The sequence below is a fragment of the Fusarium fujikuroi genome, chromosome FFUJ_chr05 (genome assembly GCF_900079805.1).
Source record: "Fusarium fujikuroi IMI 58289 draft genome, chromosome FFUJ_chr05".
Classification (NCBI taxonomy): Eukaryota; Fungi; Ascomycota; class Sordariomycetes; order Hypocreales; family Nectriaceae; genus Fusarium; species Fusarium fujikuroi.
This window is the reverse complement of record NC_036626.1, coordinates 1685027-1706485: the sequence shown is the minus strand read 5'-3', so window position 1 is coordinate 1706485 and position 21459 is coordinate 1685027. Positions and strand designations below refer to the sequence as shown.

General features: G+C 49.0%; 7 protein-coding genes; 3 read left to right on the top strand and 4 right to left on the bottom strand.

Moving 5' to 3' along the window:
* Window positions 1-359: 359 nt before the first annotated feature.
* Window positions 360-2237, bottom strand: FFUJ_07310 (related to transcription factor atf1+; the record flags this gene model as incomplete). XM_023577547.1 has 3 exons in its annotated part: window positions 360-675; window positions 725-1910; window positions 2159-2237. 3 exons carry the CDS (start codon window positions 2235-2237, stop codon window positions 360-362), a joined length of 1581 nt encoding a protein of 526 aa, XP_023430603.1.
* A 5405-nt stretch (window positions 2238-7642) lies between these two features.
* Window positions 7643-9345, bottom strand: FFUJ_07309 (related to hexamer-binding protein HEXBP; the record flags this gene model as incomplete). XM_023577546.1 has 8 exons in its annotated part: window positions 7643-7833; window positions 7885-8061; window positions 8110-8186; window positions 8233-8275; window positions 8328-8876; window positions 8924-9048; window positions 9094-9207; window positions 9260-9345. The coding sequence occupies 8 exons, from the start codon at window positions 9343-9345 to the stop codon at window positions 7643-7645; spliced, it is 1362 nt and encodes a 453-aa protein (XP_023430602.1).
* Window positions 9346-11665: 2320 nt separating this feature from the next.
* FFUJ_07308 (probable Fe-S cluster assembly protein DRE2) lies at window positions 11666-12713 on the top strand (the record flags this gene model as incomplete). XM_023577545.1 has 2 exons in its annotated part: window positions 11666-12350; window positions 12406-12713. 2 exons carry the CDS (start codon window positions 11666-11668, stop codon window positions 12711-12713), a joined length of 993 nt encoding a protein of 330 aa, XP_023430601.1.
* Window positions 12714-13099: 386 nt separating this feature from the next.
* FFUJ_07307 (related to KEX1 protein precursor) lies at window positions 13100-15067 on the bottom strand (the record flags this gene model as incomplete). XM_023577544.1 has 3 exons in its annotated part: window positions 13100-14410; window positions 14461-14821; window positions 14883-15067. The coding sequence occupies 3 exons, from the start codon at window positions 15065-15067 to the stop codon at window positions 13100-13102; spliced, it is 1857 nt and encodes a 618-aa protein (XP_023430600.1).
* A 1145-nt stretch (window positions 15068-16212) lies between these two features.
* On the top strand, window positions 16213-17060 carry FFUJ_07306 (uncharacterized protein; the record flags this gene model as incomplete). XM_023577543.1 has 5 exons in its annotated part: window positions 16213-16531; window positions 16595-16612; window positions 16668-16778; window positions 16834-16952; window positions 17004-17060. 5 exons carry the CDS (start codon window positions 16213-16215, stop codon window positions 17058-17060), a joined length of 624 nt encoding a protein of 207 aa, XP_023430599.1.
* A 732-nt stretch (window positions 17061-17792) lies between these two features.
* FFUJ_07305 (related to methionyl-tRNA formyltransferase precursor, mitochondrial) lies at window positions 17793-19063 on the top strand (the record flags this gene model as incomplete). XM_023577542.1 has 4 exons in its annotated part: window positions 17793-18054; window positions 18107-18177; window positions 18237-18352; window positions 18400-19063. The coding sequence occupies 4 exons, from the start codon at window positions 17793-17795 to the stop codon at window positions 19061-19063; spliced, it is 1113 nt and encodes a 370-aa protein (XP_023430598.1).
* A 202-nt stretch (window positions 19064-19265) lies between these two features.
* FFUJ_07304 (uncharacterized protein) lies at window positions 19266-21340 on the bottom strand (the record flags this gene model as incomplete). XM_023577541.1 has 2 exons in its annotated part: window positions 19266-20915; window positions 20966-21340. The coding sequence occupies 2 exons, from the start codon at window positions 21338-21340 to the stop codon at window positions 19266-19268; spliced, it is 2025 nt and encodes a 674-aa protein (XP_023430597.1).
* Between the last annotated feature and the right edge of the window lie 119 nt (window positions 21341-21459).

Below are 21459 nucleotides of genomic sequence, written 5' to 3'. Positions count from 1 at the left end.
GTAAGAAACGCTCAAGAGAGAGCGGCCTCCTCGCGCAAAACAAGAGCGTCAAGTGATCTCCAAGTGAAGCTCAACAAACTCCTGGTCTCAGACATCGCCTCCGTCTGGATGCTATGTTGCCTCCGATCAAATGTTGTACAGCTCAAATGTGAAATGAAGTTGTGAGCCGATAGGCCTCCGGTGGAATAAACCTAAACCTTGTATATGCATATAATAAATAATTACCTCGGTGAGGTCGTATGGTGTCGTGATTGAGGAAAGAAAGGGTCGTCAAGTCCATGCATTATGTGATTCGATGGAGAAGCGTGGTCAAGTTGCTCAACCTTGTCGAACCGTCCTAGCTGGGGCTGTAACTCGTTCTACGAGAAACGCCGCTGGACACCCTGGCCAGCCATAACTTGCTGGTTTGGCATAGGTGCTGCCATGCCATAAGGGTTAATCTGAGGGTTGAAAGGCTCAACAACCTGGGACAAAAAGGCACCGTGTATCCCCTGCTGCTGAGTAACTGGGCAGTCCTTGTGGGCAAGAAGAAGCGTCTTCAAATTGACGACCTCTTCTCTAAGTTGTGTTATCTGCGCCGTCAAGGCGTCGTTCTCAGTACTGAACATTTCGACCTTGGTCTGCAAGTTGGCCAACCATTGCTTCTTTCGCTGGCGGCATTTGAGAGCAGCGACACTGTACAGATATTAGTGACAAATGATAAATGATGCTATCACATACATACCGGTTACGTTCAAGGAAGTTCTTGCGTTTCTCCTCGTCAGTCATCTTGGACTTGGAACCACCATCTTCAAACTTCATCTTAGTTTCGTCATCAGACATATCCATATCCATAGACATGGGATTATTAGTCTTGGACTTCTTATTAGCAGGAGCCTTTGCGGGAGGCTCATCCGCCTTCCTGCGACCGTTCGTCGCCGGGGGGTTCTTCTTGCCCCGGCCACGGGTGTTGGGTCGTGTCTGTTCACTCTCATCCGACATCATGCTTCCTTCGCTCATACCGCGAGCTGAGCCAATAGAGCCGCCGTTAACACTGGACATTTGAGGTGAGGTATTCATATTCTGAGGCGCGACAGGGGCAGGATGGGCGTGACCAGGTGCACCTGACGTCACAGCAAATTGGTTCGCGTTTTGAGCTCCGTTTCGACCCTGGGCTAGCATAAAAAGGCCGTTGGCAGCGTCGTTATCGTGAGGGTCGAAGGGCCCGGACGCGGGCTTCGCTTCGGATTTATTGGTTGAAGCACCGTTGGGCATTTCTTGGGGTTGGGAAGTGACAGAAGGCTGTTGGGGTTGCTGTGCTTGGGAAGTTTGCTGGGCTTGAGGACGTGGAGCAGTGCCGTTTTGGTCACGTTTTGCCGCAGCACTCATCGCAGTGCGATGGAAATCGAGAGTGCTAGGTGTTGCTCCGCCACTAGCAAGCTGAGCGAAGAGTGCTTGGGAGTTAGGGCTGGGAGCAGGGAACATAGAACCACTGCCACCTGGTGTCAAACCCGTCCTCAAGGAGGATTCGTTAGGAGTAGGAAATCCGCCACGAAGATGATGTGTATCGCCAAAATAATCATTAGCCGGACCAGAAAGCATTGCAGGACTCAGAGGGCCAGTACGTAAGGAGCCTCCTCCCCAATTGAATGGTGTCGCGTTGCTACCAGGCAGAAGAGAGGACGGTGATGTCAATGCAGCAACTGAAGGTAGTTTTGTTCCCCCTGGTGTCTCTGGAGCGCCCCCGAAGGACTGCTCAAATGGATTCGGCTCCAGACTGAGAGATCCGCCGGCCTGAACCGCGAAGTAGTCGGGGGTGTTGCCTTGCTGTTGACCAGGTCGAGGAGGAGGGGCAAGAGGTTTGGCTTGTTCGGCATTGGCAGCCTCTAATTTCACGGGAGGATCGGCTGCCTTCGTGTCGGTCGTAGTTTCTGCGACAAGACAGGATGTAAGCAAGCGTTACAGTCAATCGATTGAAGGGGCCTTGGTTCGACGATGACGGATGGCAAGAGACGGAGAAGGAAAGCGATGACGGAAGTGGACAGAGATGAGGATAGAGAGGGATGATCGATGCCAATGACAAGCATACGTCATGCAACAGGATAGGGTAAGGCACAAGGCATGTAGGTGTAAAGTCGACGTTGTAATAAACAAGAGTAGGGGAAATTGAAGAACATACCAGGCCGAGCAGGAGAGCTGTTAGATTGCTTGGGGGACTTCGACTCACCTCCAGCAGAGGCTTCAGTTGTAGTCCCCATGATGACGATGATGTATTATATCTGGGGCTGGCAGGTTGAACAGTGCTGGCTGGATTGGAAGTGTGGGGTGGGTGGCAGTAGAGCAGCAAAGATGGAGGAAGACGAAAAAGTCAAATGAGGTCAGAGGCGAAGAAGAACAGAATAGCAATGCGGCAGCCGTCTGAGACTCTACTATAGGACGGCACGGTTTTAAGGGTTGGACCAGGGGCGATGGCCGCTTTTCGACAAGTCAATAGCGCAGACAGCGCACAGCATACGCTCTGAAACCTCTTCAACCAAGGGAATGCGTCCTGAAAGCTCGAGCGTGTGAAAGGGATATTTGCTTATACTCGGCACTCGGCGTCAACGAGGCAGAAGCAAGAGTGAAGAGGCGCGCGTGTGTCTCTTCTGTAGACAGAGACAGATGATGTACTAAGCGAAGGATTGGTTAAGAAAGGGGATAAGGATAAACAGGCGCGAAAGGCGTTCGTGGTGGAGTTGAGGCTCGTGCCTCTCGAAGCAAAACACACACAAAAAAAAAAGGATACGATAGATTTGCGCCGTGTTTCGAGGAGCGACAAAGCGGGCGTTGCTTTGCTTGCGGGATTGCGTCGTTGGACGAGGATTGTGAAAGGATTAGATTGAGAAAAGACGTCAGAGATGACGTTGTTGGCAGCGAGGAAAAGAAGGCGCAGAAAAAAAAAAGACGGCGGCGGCTGGGCTGCTGAAAGCAACTCAAGAAGGCCTGGGGGGGCGAAAAAATAAGGGAAAGGACTTGACTGAGGGGGACACTAGGCCGGCTGACAAAACCGACAGGCACTGGCCTCGCACCTGGATACTGGATACACCCTGGGCACCCTGCTTCACACTGTAGGCACTGTATTTGACTGCATCGTTCGATCCTCCCCTCCAAAAAGGTCCGGGGAACCAACCAGACGAGTGCGTTTTGGGCGAATCACTTCAGTTTGAGTTGCAAGGGGGAAGGGGGGCAACGTTTCACTGATTAAGAAACGCAGCATTGAATCTGTAAACAGAAGTGCCATAGAAAGAACCCAGAGAAAGAAAATCGATCGTGATGGCCGAGCATCATCCCACGAATCGGTGATTACAGCTTAATGCCGCCGAGCTCTCTCCACATCATGTGGTTAAGCCATAAGTTACAATGGTCTTCGACAGGTAAGGTATCTTTGTTTCTCCTCATGGCTTGCAAATGTCGGCAAAACAATCTTTCAAACAGACTCAACGTTGGAAGTCGTAATTGACTAGCACATACTTTTTCCAAGGATCCAAATGGGTCCAAATCATAAAATGAGATAACCAGCTTTCAATGCTGACACTGTGCGGATGCCAGACGTGCTAGCATTTTCTCTGTCTCCACACCCCATTTCCAGCAGGAGCCAGTATGAAGCAAGTGGGCACTTGGACCGGAGCATCACCGTCATTCCCACTTCATCCAATCCAATTGGCGCATCTTTCTGTGATGACGCAAGGAGTGGCCTCGTCAAGCTCATTGACAACAGCAATAATTCCTTACCACCCTCAATCTTGGAAATCTCGCGACTGGATCCGTTTTCAGTTCCCTGACTAAACCCGAATACTGTCTCGATCTTGATTGATATCTTACGGAGTAGATTTATTAGAATTAAGCTGAGATTGGATACCAGAGCCAAGCTTGAAGCCCCATGCTCCATGCTGCTGGTTGAAAAGCTCCGTGCTCCTGGAACTCTGTGTTCCAGTCTGGGGGCACGCTCCCGAGTCCCGCCCCTTGTCTGGCCTTTCATTCTGGAAACCAAGGTTCCAAAGTCACGTTTCTGTATCAGACTCTTTGCTCTTGGCTGGTACTAACCCCACGGGTCTCTCATTTCTGCAACTTTCTACTTTATGAGTACACGCACACTTCAAACCCCCTCCCAGCTTTCGTGGATTTATAAGTCGGAGGCGTCGTCGAGGGATCGACGTTGGTTGCAACACACCCCCTGAACTCTACTACACACACCTAACTCGCGAAGAGGAACTGACTGTCGCGAGCCTCTTCTGATCAGACGCGCTCTTGTTCATGTCCTTGTCTATCTCGATCAGCACCCAGCTTACAGGACCATTGTCTTTCATCCGCTCTGAAGCAAAGCCCCTTTCTTTTGCCAGGGGCGAATTAGCAACAAGGAACCTGGACATCCAGATCGACACACTGAAGCTTTCACCTGGCGACGTTCCACCTTAGAAATCAAGGCTGCACGCTAATGGCATGACCCCCTGGACTGGGTTGGGTCCTCAATCGCTTCTGGCCACTCACAAGCAATATCGCATTGTGTTCGCGCACGAGTGTGCGTTGTCTTGTGAAATCGGCTGTGTCCAGTGGTATCCTCACATCACGTCAAACTCTGATGGCGTTCGAGTTTTCGGGGACATGCAAGAATTACCTTCGGCATTTTTGTGAGGGGTACGTGAGTGAGTGAACACTTGGCCGGTGATAGGCTTCAACAAGACAAGAGCAGGCGTGATAACAAACCCCATCATGCAAATCTGGCGTACTGAGGAGAAGGAAGAAGATACATTGTGTCACCTTAAGTCTGAATGCCCGAGGACAAAACACTGTGTCAGGAACTCGTACCGCAGTTATTCAGGCGCCATATGACTTGTCCATGACGTCAGCTCTTTCAGCCAGTCACAACTTAGATATGCGAGTTATCAGATACTCAACAGCTTCGGTCCTACCAGTGTTGGTTGCATTTACACCTCATCAAAGTCAACAGATGCTCAAGGCAAAACAACAGGCACTGAACATCTGCTTTGTCAATAAGCTGGATCACTCACTTACGTACTTATACAGGCTTCTCCACGGTCTGATTCGATAACAGTGTATATGTTGGTCTGTTCCCTACTCACCCGCAATCAGAACATCATGTTGAATATATTATGGAATGCTTCGCAAGCCTCCGTTCCCGTTCATTTTCAGTTGAACCCCTCCCATTCTGTTCAAGGTTGGTCGTTCTAAGACCTGTATTTCGTTTGAAGCCTGGCGGTCGGGTACTACCTTGCATTTCTCGACACCTATTTCCAAGCTTTTCCACAATCCCCAATACTAATAAAGCTCCAGTGGCCTCCATAAGCTAGCAGTGGCGCCGATGCGCCAACCGGGGTCAAAGAAACGACGGAGCAGAACAGCATGTACTTACTTCTCGTTCTCTACTGGCCTGTAATGCTGGTAGAGGCAACGAACAGACAAGACAGACTTGGTTTGCATATACAACGGGAATACCATCATGTCTTCATGCAACTCATCGGCCCACGCAAGGGCCGGGGAAAGACTTGTAAGTGTTGAGTTATGACGCAAACCCGGCCTGTATGAGTTACCTCAAATAGGGTTGCAGATATCCAAGGCAGCCCCGTCACTTCAGAAACTTGAAACTGGTTTAGTAATTGATATTGTGTATCTCAAAGTGGATCTGTAGCTCTAACCAAGATTCCGGTAAAGATTGAGGCTGGAATCTCCGGGTACCCAGCAGAGCCGCGTCCACAACTCTAACTTGATGCCCCATGTCCTAGCATGACGTTTATGTGGACTCGGCAGAGCCAAGTACCAACCATTTCAGTAACATAACAGCATCTCCTGCTTCGCCAACTCTCGAGGTCTTCGTCTCAGATGAACATAGCTCGCGAATTGTCGTTTACCTGAAAACTATACAACTACGAATGATGTGGCCATGGAATGAATGTTCCATCGTCACGCTCTGCCCCATGAGACCGTCAGGTACTCAGTCTACTGACCGCCCTTGGAGTAACTCCGGTTCACAAAGCGATCGACGATTTGGTGATAATCGAGATCCGAGCGGACTGTTGAGATATGATCGAGATTGGGCCTTCTATTTGCCAAGCCTCGTAGGTATGTTGCTTAACATACATACGACGTCCATATATGGTAACTTTGCTGTGATTCTGACGTATAACACCCGTCACGATATAGCACAACAGCGGGAATTTCATACAGATCTATCTGCTGTCCTATGATGAGTGGGTTTTTTTTTCTACCACCTACCTAACCTTAGCTTGGTCCAATACCTTCGACCCTGGTTATCTGAGACATACAATGAGTTGGTTACCCTACATGATGACTTTCCAATCTGAATTAGCAACCATGAGGTAGGAGACAGGGGACAAGAGACAAAATAGCTGCTATGTTATTGATTGGCTTTAACCTAATGGTTTAATATCTTGCCCGTCGTTAAGTTGTGCTTTCTCGAGCATCTTGATTATGAAGTAAGATGCAAAGACATCCTCTTACATCCTTTGTGGATTGCAATACAGCACACAATTCCGGGACTAAGGTGCAAAACGCCGATCGATGAGCAATGAAAACAGTGCTCCCTACGATACTGGCTTACAAGATACAGAGTTGATCAGTCAATACATATTTTATTTAAGGGGCACAGGTAGTCACAATGTATATGTAGTTAGATCTGCATATCCAGTGGCAGGCATAGAACACACTGCCGAGACGGTTATGACATGTTGTCTTGAAACATTAACTAGTAGATAGATCTTCAGTGGTAGGGCTGAGGTACGCCACATCCTTATTCTCGGGTTGTTTCCTACCTCAATTCACACCAGCTACTCCCCATTGGTCAACTCAGCCATAACCATCAAATCGCCGAGTCCTCCAAATAACAACCTCGTCATACCACGCCGAGCCCAAGGCAACACATTCGCCATCAATATCCACGCAGACACCAGTACCAGCTATTTCCCCAATAATCCGTGGAGCTAGAGGGATGCACTGACAGCCCCCTATCCGTGGCCCATGAGGCATCATTGCTGCCAACGACACTGTAAAGCACGAGTTACCATACAGTTTTAACCTGAATATGAGAATAAATCGCAGCAAGATTGTATCATCAGAGTACACACGAAATTGCGACCAGAAACGTCTGTTCCCCGTCTCCATCGCAGCCTTGGCTGAATCATTATATCCACCTAACACAACAAAGTATGTCCGACTTTACGGCCCCTCCGCAGCATAATACAAACCAACAGCTTGAAATCCTCTGTTGCACTCAGAAAATGTGAAAATAATTAGCCACCAGCACATGGGAACACTAGGAAGATCCTCCTCCCAATGGGCACAATCCTAATACCTCAATGGGTGTCCATGATTTGATGATACCTGATCTCACCACATTGTAACCATTTCAAGCATCTCACGAAAACTTTCGCTGAGTGGCCAAGGCGACTAATATTAACGATTGCGACCGCTCGATTCATCAGGCATTTACCTGAATGCATGGATTAATTACTTTCAACGGCCAACCTCTGACGAAATCGCGTCCAACATCACCCCTTTTTTACCTCCGTTAAACGCCGTCCAACGACTATACGCATCAAAATCACAGAAGAGGCTGTCTTACAGGACAGATTCATGCCATGAATGGTGTTTACCACCCGTCGTTGCCACCAATGTTGTGGTTGCTGTAGCCATCACCACCTCCCTCGGCACCAGCGTTGGACCATCCACCGTCCCCGTGACCAGCAACGCCAAACCCGTCAGCCTCATCGACAGGAGGGACCTTGCATCGAACTTTGGTGTGGCCGTACTCCTGACAGTTGGAGCACTGAACTTTAGTCCCTGGACACTGGTCAGTCACAATTATGACAATAAGCAACGCAAGCAACTCACAATCCTTCGGCTCAGGGCACTCCTTGCTGAAATGTCCTTGCTTCTCACAGTTGCGGCAAGTCACAGTCGACATGTCGCGAGGTTGGTCACAGTCTTTCGAGATATGGCCCTCCTGACCACAGTTGCGGCAAGCACGGCTGCCACCACCTTGAGGACAATCTTTGGCAAAGTGACCCACTACAATCGTTAGAACAATGCCAGTGAAAAGGTGTCATATAGACTCACTCTCGTTGCACTTGCGGCATTCGACATTGGCGGGATTGGGTGGCTCCTCACAGTCAGCAGCCCGATGACCAGATTTGCTAGTGCTGTCAGTTCACAGTTCCAGATTCTTTGTCCAAAGCTTACCCGCAATTCTTGCAAGCATTCTTGTCTACACGGGGCTCCGGGCCTAATGGGTTAGTATCATGTTCAGTCAACGGACTATCAATATGTTGACTCACAGTCTCTGACGCGGTGGCCATCCGCACCGCAGTTGAAGCAAGAGATCTTGACCGCATCAGTACGTTCCGTCTTCTCCTGAGTACAAAACTTGGAGATATGTCCAAGTTCCTTGCAGTTCAGGCAAAGAGGAACACCTCGATCCACGACTTCGCCAGCATCGTCCAAACGAGAGAGAAGCTCATCCCGACTCTTGGGCCATCCTTCAAGCTCGCGAGGACGATCTGCCTGCTCGACAAAGCGATAAGAAATGGTGTATTTCTTGTCGATATGGCCCTGCAAATCCATGTTGGTGAACACTTGGACGAGAGTTCGCTCAGTCGGAATGAGCCAGAGGCCAATGCTTTGATGAATCAAGGCTTCCTGGAGCTGGCGGTAGGTGATGTCACCATCCACGGCCTTTATGTACTCCTGTACCGCCTCCTTCGCGTCGTCAACATCTCGGTCAATGGCGGCCTGTTTGATCTTGTTCCAGGCGTCATCCGCGCTGACATCAGCAATGTGGTCGCGGTTAATCTTGCGAGGCTTTTCGCAATTCTTGCGCATGTGGCCTGGACGTATGAGCCTAGAGTATCACGCAGCAATGGATGGAACTGACCTTCATCACCACAGTTCTCACAGATCATGGGGGGCTTATCGGGACACTCCTTGATCATATGACCAGGCTGCTTACAGAAGCGGCAGGTCATCTCCTGAGGGTTGGGACACTCGGCACGGCGGTGACTGAACTTGTTAGATGTTGTGGTCCCCCAGAAAGTTGGTTCTTACCCAGTCTCGCCACAGCCGAAACATTTGTCATCACCAGCGGGCTGTTCGCCTACAAGATCGTTGGCATCGTCAAAACCATTGTTACCGAAGCCAGCGTTGTTGGTGGATGCGTTCCTATAAAGGTCAATATATCGAGTTCCAGAAAAACACAATCGAGAGCACATACGCAGCTTGGCCACCACTGGTCCAGTTCTCTTGTTCAAAAGTGTTCGGATCGGCAGAACCGCCCTGGTCGTTGTTCCAGTCCGACATGATGGAAGTAGATCGTCGGTTCGAGTCTAAACGCGGTTGCTGCTATATGTGAGCAGAGATGAAATGAGTGTTTAGTAACGACAAATGAAGAAGGGAATGAAGTAATAAAGGCTCCCTGGACTCCGAGAAGGGAGAAAATAACTCTGGAAACAGATGCTAATAGCAAGCAACTGAAAATATGTTATGAGATGAGAAGGAGAACGCGGAAAAGTGGCAGACGTGTACTGCGAAACGTGGAATAGCCAAAGCCAAGCAGCAGAACTTCTCACGGCGGTTCCACGACAACAGGGAATTTCGATGAATAGAAGACATATGAGATGAGATAAAAAGCCGAGCTTTTACATACCTCGAGGATTGAGTATTGCCTGACTACTACCAACAGAAGCGTTGACCGGCAAAGACAACAGCAAGTTGTTTCTCCGCACGAGGGCACTCGGAGTTGAAAAGAGTAGAAACAAAGCAGAGCCTTATCTTAGAGATGACTCTCAAAGGCAAGCGTAAGGATCCTGTGGCTTCTTGTGCCGATGAGAGACGTTGAGGAATGCAAGTGTGGTTGAGGAAGGAGAAGATGAAGAGAAGAGGAAGAGAAGAGGGAGGAGAGAAAGAAATTTAAGAAAGAGCAGGATGGAAGGAGGCAGTGAATCACTGTTGTCTGGGGCAAGAATTTATCAGAAACACATACGCGTTTGTTTATTCCACGATTCGGTGAAATCAAGAAGGAGAGACAAAATATAACGGCCACTGACAGCTGCATAGCACTGGCAATCACTTGGCTGCAGGAAAGGCATCAAAGCACCGGAATATTGCAGACCTTGAAATACCTTACGTTAGACTATTGATACGAGAATACCTTGGAAGAATGGCAGGAGAAGAGCATTGCAATGGTGATAATATAAAAATTGTTCTTATAACATTACCTACTATAGTAAGGTAGTTAGATCCTACTCGCAATGTGTCACTCATATGGTTTATAGAAATCGAGTGAGATTTAGAGAAATACCAGCGACACGCAAACACTAATCGACTAATACTACTAAAGGAGAGTCGAGTTGCCTTCTTGCTGTTCTAATATGAAATCGAAAGCTAGAAATCAAGACATTGTCACACCCAGATTGTGTAACACGAGATTAAATCAAGTTATATATTCAACCAATAAATCGTCACCAACGACCTAGATAGGTACTATACGGGACTGAAAAACATATCTCAGAACGCTTCGATTACCTACGAAAGATCAGGTGAGAATTGCGCTGTATCAAAATTGTTGTGCAACACCAATCAGTCACTTTAAGCCTCACAATTGCGAAGGGTGGGTAACTTCATAAGCACTCCAACGTTTAATACCCCAGAAAAAGACTCCCCACAATTCCACAATCAATGCGAGGCCACGAAGGCTGCAGGCCATAAACTGAGGGCCGGGATCGCGGCTCCCATGCCCGTGCCATCCGCTCACGAGATTGAGCCTAAGAGCACAAGTGATAGACAACCTATGGTAATGGCGCATATCGAAACCAAACAGCAATCGTACTGTTCGGGATTGGTCCGACATCGCCCACCGCCCGTTCCCGACCCGTACTGCAATATCTACGGTAGGTGGTTCCGAGCCGCCGTTGTCTCCCCCCACCTGGCTCGGATTACCAATGATCATATGTCAGCTACCTAAGGTGCCGTACCCATTGCTCAGGACAGTTCAGGTACCTAAATTGAAGTGCGGAAGAAAAGAAGAGCTCGAAACCAACAGGGATAAGGCCAAGTCGTATGGTTTGACAGGTAACTCTTAGCCATCCAAAGACCACAAATTTCTTGCATCTCCGGGAAATGCAAACGGAAACACCAAACACCAATTCTTAGAGGTTACTTCGTTATCAACTTATCAGCGACAACTGATTGTGACTGCGTGATTGCAAAGCCATTCCCAATATGATGGGCTCTCTCTCATAGTAACATTTTAATTCGGCAGAAAGTACTCGGCGTCTCCGCAGTCGGAATTAGGGCCCTTCGAAGAAGCCAAAAGCCCCCCCGCCGTGGAAAAGCAGAAAAATGACCCCGCAACTCTGATACCAGATGCAGTACCGTTCATCTGATAGTCAGCCCACACGGTACAACCCCTCGTATGCTAGGGCATGTTGCACAGTTCATATTGGCTGTGCATGGTACTACCCTTGTTTGACTAATCCAGATACCAGCGACCGCCGAGTCAAAAAGTCTGGGTCTAACATCACCTTGAAGATCTTAAAAACGGCCTGTCCCTCAATCTTACCCTACTTCTTGTTCCCATCTACCTCGTTGATTTTGCCTTTCTGCTGTCTATTCACTCGCCATGGCGCCCGCGACCCTCATGATCGATCCCAGTGACGACTTCGTCATGCCTGTCACGAAGTCTGTCCAATCCTCGCCACCCAAGCGAACCCTTCTTTTGGCACCTCCTTCTCTTGCCTCCAATTCCGACGCCCTCACATCTGTCCTCGCCGATTATGATCGCTCCTTCACAGATCTTCAGATGCTTGACCGCCTCTCCTTGGGATTGGTCACATTACCTCCTTCCACCTACGACCTCGTCTTGGTCCTATCCGATGCCTCTTCTATGCTGGGCGAATCCCTCGCCTTAATGAACCGAACTGTCCTTGGTCCTCTCGCCGAGTCCCTCAAGCCTAGCGGTCGCCTACAGTCTCAAGATGGCAACAGCCTGGAGGAGTCCACTTTGTCAAAGGAAGCGGTTTTGGCCGGGTTGATATCATCGCGGGGTGGTTTTGAGAAACCCGATTACGGTGAGAATGACGGAGCCATTACTCTGAAGTTTGGCAAGAAGAAATCCCAGCCCGGTCCTCTCGCAGATGGCTCTGTTCCTCTGAACCTGAAGAGGAAGCCTACTGAGGCGAAACCGAAACCAGCGGTCCCTGCCGGCGTCGGCTTCATCGATCTTGAAGACGACCTTGAGGACGACGATCTAATTGATGAGGATACTCTCATGACTGAAGCGGATCTCGCGAGACCTATCAGTATCCGTAGGTAACCCTGCAAGTGCTTTCATAGTCGAATGCGATCCTGACAACATACTAGCTGCCGAATGTCAACCCAAGGCTGGCAAACGTCGTCGGGCCTGCAAGGACTGCACATGTGGTTTGGCCGAACGTCTTGCTGCCGAAGACGCCGACAAACGCGCAACCGCTGACAAGAAACTCGAGAGCATTAAGCTGGCAACGGACGACCTAGCTGAGATCGACTTCACCGTGCAAGGTAAGGTCGGCTCATGCGGCAACTGTTCTCTTGGCGACGCTTTCCGTTGTGACGGATGTCCTTATATTGGCCTTCCTCCCTTCAAACCAGGTGAAGAAGTTCGCCTGCTCAATAACGATGTGCAACTCTAAACTTTGACTTCTACAATCTTTTTTATTTATTTATGGGCAACGATGGCGCAGCACTGTAGGCGTAAATATCAGCTTTACTTGATAGGTGGATTGTTTGTTTTGGAACACGGAGCACGATGCACAGGCTGCAAGTCACACAAGGATCTCGGGGCAAGGTTTCACGGGAGGGCTCAGATCTAGATACGGAGTTTGTCGGCGTAGGATTACCAACTTAGATGATGACAAAATTGATTCGATTCGCGATATGAATGAGGAAAACGCCAGACCTCCCAATTGTGACAGAACCAACCACTTTATGCAAAAGAACCAGGGCGCCAGCTAAATTATACAACCAAAAGAACCTTATCCAGGTGGAAACGATGCCCATTCATGACTTTGGCTTTCCATTATTCGACGTACTTGGTGACAAACTTTTCGCTACTGTCATGATTCGCTGGAAACCTAGCACTGTTGCTAGTTCCCGGTGTTGTTACATGCAAATCGTCCAGTTCGCTTTCATCGAAAGCCGCCGACTCAAGATCACCAGGCTGCGACTTGGGTCGGTGGCCGTTGGATCGGCTGGAAAGATCATGATCAGCCAAAGCAGAATAGGCAGCACCCCTGCGACGTTCACGCCAGATCCAGTATCCCCAAACGATGACACCAATGATGACGATGACGAGAACAATTTCGCCAGACTTGTAGTATGCTGCCCACTTGGCCTCGTCCAACTGCTTTTGGTGTTCCTCGTCGGCGGTCTTAGTACTGTTCTTGGCATCGCCAACGCTAGTCTTTGGCCCCTTCTCGCCATCAATGCGACTGTCAGCAGGGTCGCCACCTACTCTGCTGATATCAATGCCCATGAAGCGATCCAGCATATCTCGGCTTCGTCGTGGAAGGTCGAAAGGGACCATGTGGGAAGAGTTATAGACAAGAACATATGTCAAGTTCCGGGCCTCTTGCCAGAAACCAGCTGTCTCATCCTCAAAAGTCCAGTCACGCCGCGGGGCCCAGTTACCTGGTGTTACTTCGAAACCCTTCCCACCGTTCCACTCCATCTTGCTAATCATGTTTTCAGTTCCAATGTGGTTGCAAATGAGATCTTCAGCTCCAGAGAAGAGCATGATAGGGACTTCCTTAAGGAGAGCGGGCAGGAGATCAACCGAAGGTTTAGACTTCCTTGCGTTGAAGGCACCTCCAACAGCACCGTTACACTCGGTCCAACCGACAGATTTCTTAATACCATCGACATGAAGGGCTTTCGTAACCTCCGGCTTTCTCAGGTAAGGAGTTAGGTGCACCAGATCCGGAGGCCAGTTCATGCCACAGCTAGGGTATGAATCTTTCAGTCGTACATCATACATGTTGACGCATGCATTATCGCCGTCACCGTTCTTGGTCAGTCTGAGCATGTTTGACAAGATAGCTTCGCATTCGCCGTAGTCAACATGCCCAACATCCGAGGCCATCATTCTCTGACAATTGCGCAGGTCGCCTTGCAGTTGCTTGTGCTCGTCGGAGTCCTTCTTGATCAGACCCTTCTGAATGGCAAATGTAATGTAAGCCGGATACTGTTCGATTGGGTCGATCCATCCATTGCCGATCAATAGTCCTTTCAGGTTCCATGCGGTTGCAGGATTCTTCATATTGCGATCGAGGATAGCCCTGGCGATGTATGGGATATGCTGTCCGGCGTAAGACTCGCCTGCGATGTATATCTGCGTTGTTCTTAGCAAATTGAAAAGCCCGAAAGGAAGAGGTTGCTCACATCATCGCGATCGTACTGGGGAAAGAGAGCGAACCACTTCTCAAGGAATTTGACAAATTGATCCGCCATTTCCTTAAGTTCGTGTATATAGTTATTGGTGTCGACCGAGCTGAAGCCGGTGCCTACAGGGTTATCGACGAAGAGCAGGTTGGCGAATTCGTTCCACGAGCCATTGTTGTAGACCAGATGGTCTTGATCCTTGAGCCGATAGGGGCCAATTTCCATCATGGAGCCATCTTCTGAACTGCAGCCTGGTCCACCATTGATCCAAATAACAGTCCGTTGTCTATCGGCGATATGTTGGTTCTCAAAATGCCAAAAGAACAAGTTCCCATGCGTATCTGGGGTGACTTCGATATGACTAAAAGGCACGCGGATGCGTCAGTAAGCCTGGAGCAAAGGGAGGAAACAGTTTGTCTAACCCAGCGTGCATCTTGACATCAGGCCCATCGGTGGGTAACCCCGGAAGGTCGCGAACATAGTAGTCGGCAGCTGCAGCTTTTGTTGCGGTCGCATCGCCTACAGCGATGGCTAGAGTTGGTGCGAGGCAGAAGGAGACCAGGGCGGCCCATCGTCTCGGGGACGGAATCATGAATTTGAGAACCATGATGAAGTTGCGGACGCAGGACGCCGCGGGTAATGTTAAAAGAACACAGAAAGGAAGGGCGGTTACTTATAAGACGACGGAATGCGAAGATTAAAAAGACAAAGAATTGGAGGCCCTCCTCGTCGACGACATGGAAAGCAATAAGAGTTGTTGTTGGAATGAAGGTGCCTTGGTTGATAAAGGGACAATCCAGCCAGTACTTAGGACCTTCGTTAGTCCAGGAGAGATGAGGTGGCCCCTCGGGACCCCGGGACGGGCTCTAGTGGGGGCGATGCTGTAGCTTCCGTACTGTCGCTGGTCGCAGCTGTGGCTTGGCGCATTAATTCTGGTTTCAGTGGATAAGGTAGGGAGGGTAATTCCTCCGGGCAAGGGTCCACTGGGCATTTGCCTCTAATTTGGACTACCTACTCCTTTGGCATCCATAGGTATCACGCATTTTCTTCTTCTTCTTTTTATTTTGTTTTACTCCAACGCAATCCATAATACATAGCCTTCAATCTCTTTATGCCGGTTCGTGTTGGCCGGCGCGTTCATGTTTGTCTTTTTAATATCGTGGCGCTGTCAACTTTGCTCCTACTGGTAGTCAATAAGAAATAGCTTCGTGGACGTCGGACATAACAGCACCAATAAAGTGACACAGTACTAACGTCAGTAAAACGGTATGCATTATCAGTAAATCAACTGCATGCCCTCCAATGATCGATCACCACTGGCTTACTCTGTTGTTTTTATTTCCCGGCATTCTTCCACATTTATGGTCAAGTTCGAAATCAATAAGAAGTAGCGATATTCAATATTGGAAAGGCGAGAGGAATGGATTAAAAATCTTGGTGCATCTACAGAATACAGATGATCACTATTGCTTCAGGCTACCTACCTATGAACTAACTTTCAAGCTAGTAGACAGATGGATAAGGTCCCTTAGGTAGGGAGTTTCAAAACCCTCTCCAACTAAACCAATCAGATTCTCCACCACATTCACTTTTGTAAAGTCTCATATTCAAGGTGCAACTCTGAACGTCAATCAATATCAGAAAACATCAATCAATAGCCTAAGCTTTTAGTATTTACCACCATTATTTGCCTAGTGTACGCGCCACTGACCTTTGCTCAGAATTGCCCCCTCGCCAGAGAACAAAGAAGAAATGGCAGCCTCTGGGAAGACTTTTATTGTTGAGCATCTCGACCCAGAGCTAGGCCCTTGGTCCGAACTCGAATATCTGGCCATTGCACGCGAGACACAAGCGACTCATGGTTCTTTCATCCTCTCCAGTTTGCCTTCTGCGTTCCAGGTTCCAACAGACCTGGCCAGCAACCCCGCCTTCACTGCCGAGCAGCGTGGTGTTGAGGAACTCTACGCCGCCCACAAGTCGCGAGTTTGCCTGCTAGATCCCTCAGCCGCCAAGGATCTCTCTCCTGAGGATGGTGAGAACTTTGATGCCTTCTTGTTTGGAGGCATTCTCGGTACGTAAAAAGCATGATGAACGGCAGGCGTACTGTTACTAACGTTTCATGTTTGTGTGACAGGCGACGATCCTCCCCGAGGTTTGTGGCTCTCACAACATATTGTCTTTTGATGCATTTTGACCAGAGATCTTAGACCGTACTTCAGAGCTTCGAAAGAAGGGCTTTGAAGGTCGCAGACTCGGCCCCAAGCAGATGACAACAGATACGGCCGTCCGGGTTACTCGTATTGTTGTTCAAGACAAGGGTTCGTTATCCGCCTATTGGGCCCCTGTAGCTCGGAAGCTTATGATAAACACCAGTGCCACTTGATCAGGTGCCCTATCTGGACTTCCCTGAGCTCAAATTCAACGAACACGAGAGCACTGAGATGCCCTTTCGATATGTACAAGGTGAAGACGGCAAGCCTATCATGCCCAAGGTTTGTGGATCCGCTTAACCATACTCATCAGAACCTAACAGTCTACTCTAGGGCATGGTCGAATTGATCCAAAAAGATGCTGACAAGGCCGTGGATGATCTCTTTTAAACAAATCAAAATAAACCATGCTATCCACTGTCTGAACCCAGTTGCTGGATATAAGACTTGACTATTCTTTGCCATCGCCAGGGGCTACCTAAACATCGCTTCGACAAGTATCATTCTTCATAACAATGCAGTTGTACTGTCAACTCTATACTTGTATAATGAATTGCTAGCCAGATAAATATGTTTACATGCGGGTGAAGATAGCAATAAGACTCAATATCTAGCCTATGAACCACGTGCATCACTTTGGGACAGTTTTGGGTTTTCGTTCGCAGTTCACAATTACCTAACAGTCCCAGGTTCTTCCTGCTCCTGCCTGCTACCTATTTAGTTCTCAAATATATAATAGTTCATCAGTTCTTTGCTCGCTTCCAAAAGTGCCCGTTTACAGCAAACACCTTTATATGGGTGTTGGCTTTGCGCCATAACAGTCTATTTTGGCAAACTGAACGAATGAAGAACAGATCAAACACAAAAATAATTTGATACAATTGCCAGGTTTTATGGCAAGGTTGTTGGATGGTGTCAAGTTCCCTCTGAACCGTTCTCAGGCTCTGCTCGGTTCAAGCGAGCGAGATAGTTAGGTCTTCCTTCACGAAAATGCCAATGCAAATAAGCGGAGATGCAACAAACGCGATTGTTTTATTGTCACTTCAGGCTACCAACCTGCATTGATCGCCGGCCAATTACTAACAGATCCAAGTGGCTCAATACTAATACTAAACTGAGAGCATGATTCTATTTACCGGTTTCAAATCTAGATCATTGCTCGATGTGCGATTTCCTCAATGGCGAAGGCTCTTCTCGCAAAGTGTGACTCGAAAGTCCCCAGACCCGCTGCGCATTCTCTTCTGCGGATCCGATGAGTTCAGTTGCGCATCTCTGAAAGCTCTCCACGAAGAGCATCGTCACAACAAGAACCTTGTAGAGTCGTTGGATGTTATGGTTTTGCCACCACGACGCATGGGAAGAGGTTTCAAAACACTGAGAGAAGGTATGCCAAATCTATGAGAAAACCACGATGTTGAACTTATATATCGATTTAGTACCTTGTAAGTTACTTGCAGAAAACTTGAGATTGAATATTCACCAGCGCAAAACCTTCACAGGATGGGATGTAAGTTTGCGTGCTTCCTGCTGAGCACTTCCTGGGAACTCTGTGGCTAAAAACAGTAGCTCCCTGAAGGAACAAATCTTGTGATAGCAGTATCCTTCGGACTATTCGTCCCGCCCAGGATCTTAACTTCGGCCAAATACGGTGGACTCAACGTGCATCCTTCTCTGCTACCTGAGTAAGTCTCGTGACGCATGCTTCCGCCAGATACCTAAACAAAAGTAGTCTTCGTGGGCCTGCTCCGATCCACCATGCGATTCTCCAAGGATATGACTACACGGGAATCTCATTGCAAACACTAGACTACAGAATCTTCGATCATGGAACTATCCTGTCTCAAACCTCTCGTCCTGGAATATCGATACCTCCAGGCTGTACCGTCCAAGAACTGACGAGCCTCCTAGCACCAATTGGAGCGCAAATGTTAATTCAAGGTCTGCGAGATGGAGTCTATGTGCCGCTTCGCCAGAATACAGGATGGAGAGCAGAAGAGCTGAGCGACGAGCAGCTCGTACACGCGCCCAAGCTCACAAAGGCTGATGGACGTATAAAATGGACTCAGTGGACAGGGGACGACATTGTGCGAAGGATACGAGTTCTTGGGTCTGTATGGACTCATGCTGTCAACAAGAAGGGTGATAAAAGGCGTTTGATTTTCCAAGATGTCGAGACCATATCCTCAAAGGATATCGGGAACCATGGAGCAAAAGTCCGCCTCCTTGAAGACACTGGGGTTGTCCTGGAGACTCTGGTTTGGGATCAAGGCGATGGAAGTTGTGCCATACGCACTCTGGACGATAGCGTAATTCGCGTGAAGAAGATTAAGGAGGAAGGGAAGTCGCAACGTGATGCAATGGCAGGACTGAGGGGCTACATCGCTGATGACTAAATCTAAGCCTGTGCTTTGAGATCTATTATGTTTATCAACATTTAAGTCGGGCTTTTTGTCGTGTCATGAGGAAAGGTAGGTATGGTCATATCATGGTAGCATAAGTCGTTCAGTTTTCTCCGCCTATCCACTTTGTATGGCACGTAGAGGGTATTGTTCAACTCCTAGTTCCTGTCCAACCACTATATCAAGTCTCAACGACTCATGCAAGTCTTGTCCGAATCCATTCTGCCCATTTGCAAAGATCTTCCATATATTCTAGCAGCTTTCCCAAATCTGCCCGCGTGAGCTCTTTGCCCTTCATTCTATTATCATCGCCACGAGGAATGACATTCTCCTCGACGACTTCCACAATTCCGTCCTCGAGTACCTTTAAGGTAATATTGGCAGTGGAATCTCGGAATGGGAAGACAACTTGAAGGTGTGGAATCGGATGTACCCACAGGGTAACGTCAAGCTTGACCTCCGGTGCAGCAGAGACATGATCGTCAGTCACAGAAGCTGAGTTCATAAACTCAGCCAGCTCGTCTCTGGTAGTCAGATTGGATTTCGGCACCGGCGATGCGTTGTTTCCTTGTTTGGGTAATCTCTCAACTTCGTTCGTCTGTGATCCAAAGCTGTTCTCTAGCAAAGTTGCGACAAAAGCATACTGTCGAAGCAGGGGGAGCATTTCGATGAGTTGCTGAGGATGAGAGAATGGAATTTCAGTCACCACTTGTGAATATATTTGCTTATAGATATACAATGTGTTCTGATGAGGCTTAACGATAGCTTCCTGATCTTTGTTGTAAATGCGGACATCACGGCTGCGAGAGATTGCCCGGAGCTCGCTAGGGTCCTGAGCACTTCCAGGGGGGATAGGGAAGAAAAGACTGTCAAAAGTTGGTGAGTACCCAAACAATGGGTTTGCGTTAACATTAGCGTATGAGTGCAGCCGGAGCCAGTCGTTCTGGGGCAGGATGACAGGAGGGTCAAATGTGGCGACGAACATGACCTGTGGCACCCTGGCGGTTGAGAGATCCGGCTGGAGCATCTCCATGCTAGCATCCTTGTTTTCTTCTGAGTGCGGAAGCACGACGTTATCAGGTTCCTGCCAGTCTAGATTGGGACGCTTAGGGTCCATCGAGGGCTCTGCCTTCACAACACCCTTAGAGATCCAGTCCTCGGAGACTCGAACAGGCATGTGTCCCATGCCTCCTGTTGAAGCACACCCAATAAGAAGAGACCAGACCGGTTCATGGGAAGACGCGAATGAAGCCAACTTGGTGTTGGTTGGCTGTACGAGGCGAAGGGCCTTCCAGTACTGGAGTGCGAGGCCCACTCGGTCTTTTGAATGCATAACGGGGTAGCCATGTCGCGTGCACATCGCCATGGTAGACAGTTCACTGTCCGACTTGCCACCCATTCCGGGTTCATCACGAAGCCGACCAACATCCCATTTGTGAAGCCTTTCTAAGCTCACATAAATACCAGCCAATGCCTCATGACAGTCGAGACCAGGAATGATGCTAAGCTTATCAAGGACGGCTAGTCGCTCAAGATTGGCCGCAAACTTGTCAAGAGTTTTTGTCAGTGGGCTCTGGTTGGGGAGAAGTTGCAAGTCCCTCAAGAGAATTTCGCTTGCTCTGGTGACATGGTCGGTAACTGAACGAGCAGATTCCGGGAAGGCCAGGGATATATTCTCGACAATATTATTGTGCAAGGTGATTTCCAGCTGAATGGCTGAGCCCGCTATCACAAGAGTTCTTTGCTTTCGGCCGTCGGGTGCTGTATGATCCTCCGAAAGGCAGTCAAGTCCTATTCGCTGCGCCAGGCGCTCCAATCCTGCTTCGCCCACAAGTCCCTTCTTCTGCTGCACTGAATTAGCAACACGGCCGATCACATAGGGAACAATACGATTACATCCAAGGTGGCTATGATCGTTTCCAGCCGCTTCAACTTATCATCCTCACTCGCCAGAGCACCCAAAGAGCCCAGTCCACCAACACCGACATTATCGAGACCCATATCGAGCCCACTAGGAATTCCAAGGGCGCCCATTGCGGCAGCTGTGGAAGGGCTGTCGAAGTTGAGAGGAGCGCTGGAGGCGTGCGCCATCAAGGTTGATGCGGCAGGCGACTTCTTGAATTGTTGAGGGGATGATCGTGCCCCCCTGGGCGAAAAGACAACATGGGCGGGATTGGAGAAGGGAGTTGAGACAGGAGGAGTCGCGGCGGCGAGTTGCGAGGGGGTCCGGCCCTGCTGCGAAGCATGCTTTGCCGCTGTTGGTGTCGCCATCGCGAAAGTGATGACGCCCTCTCGTGAGGGCGCGAATAGAGTTGTATCTCTTATGTGAGGGGGATGTGAAATGCGGCGTGTCAACAGGAAAGTCACACTCTCAGCAATGACTTCAAGAC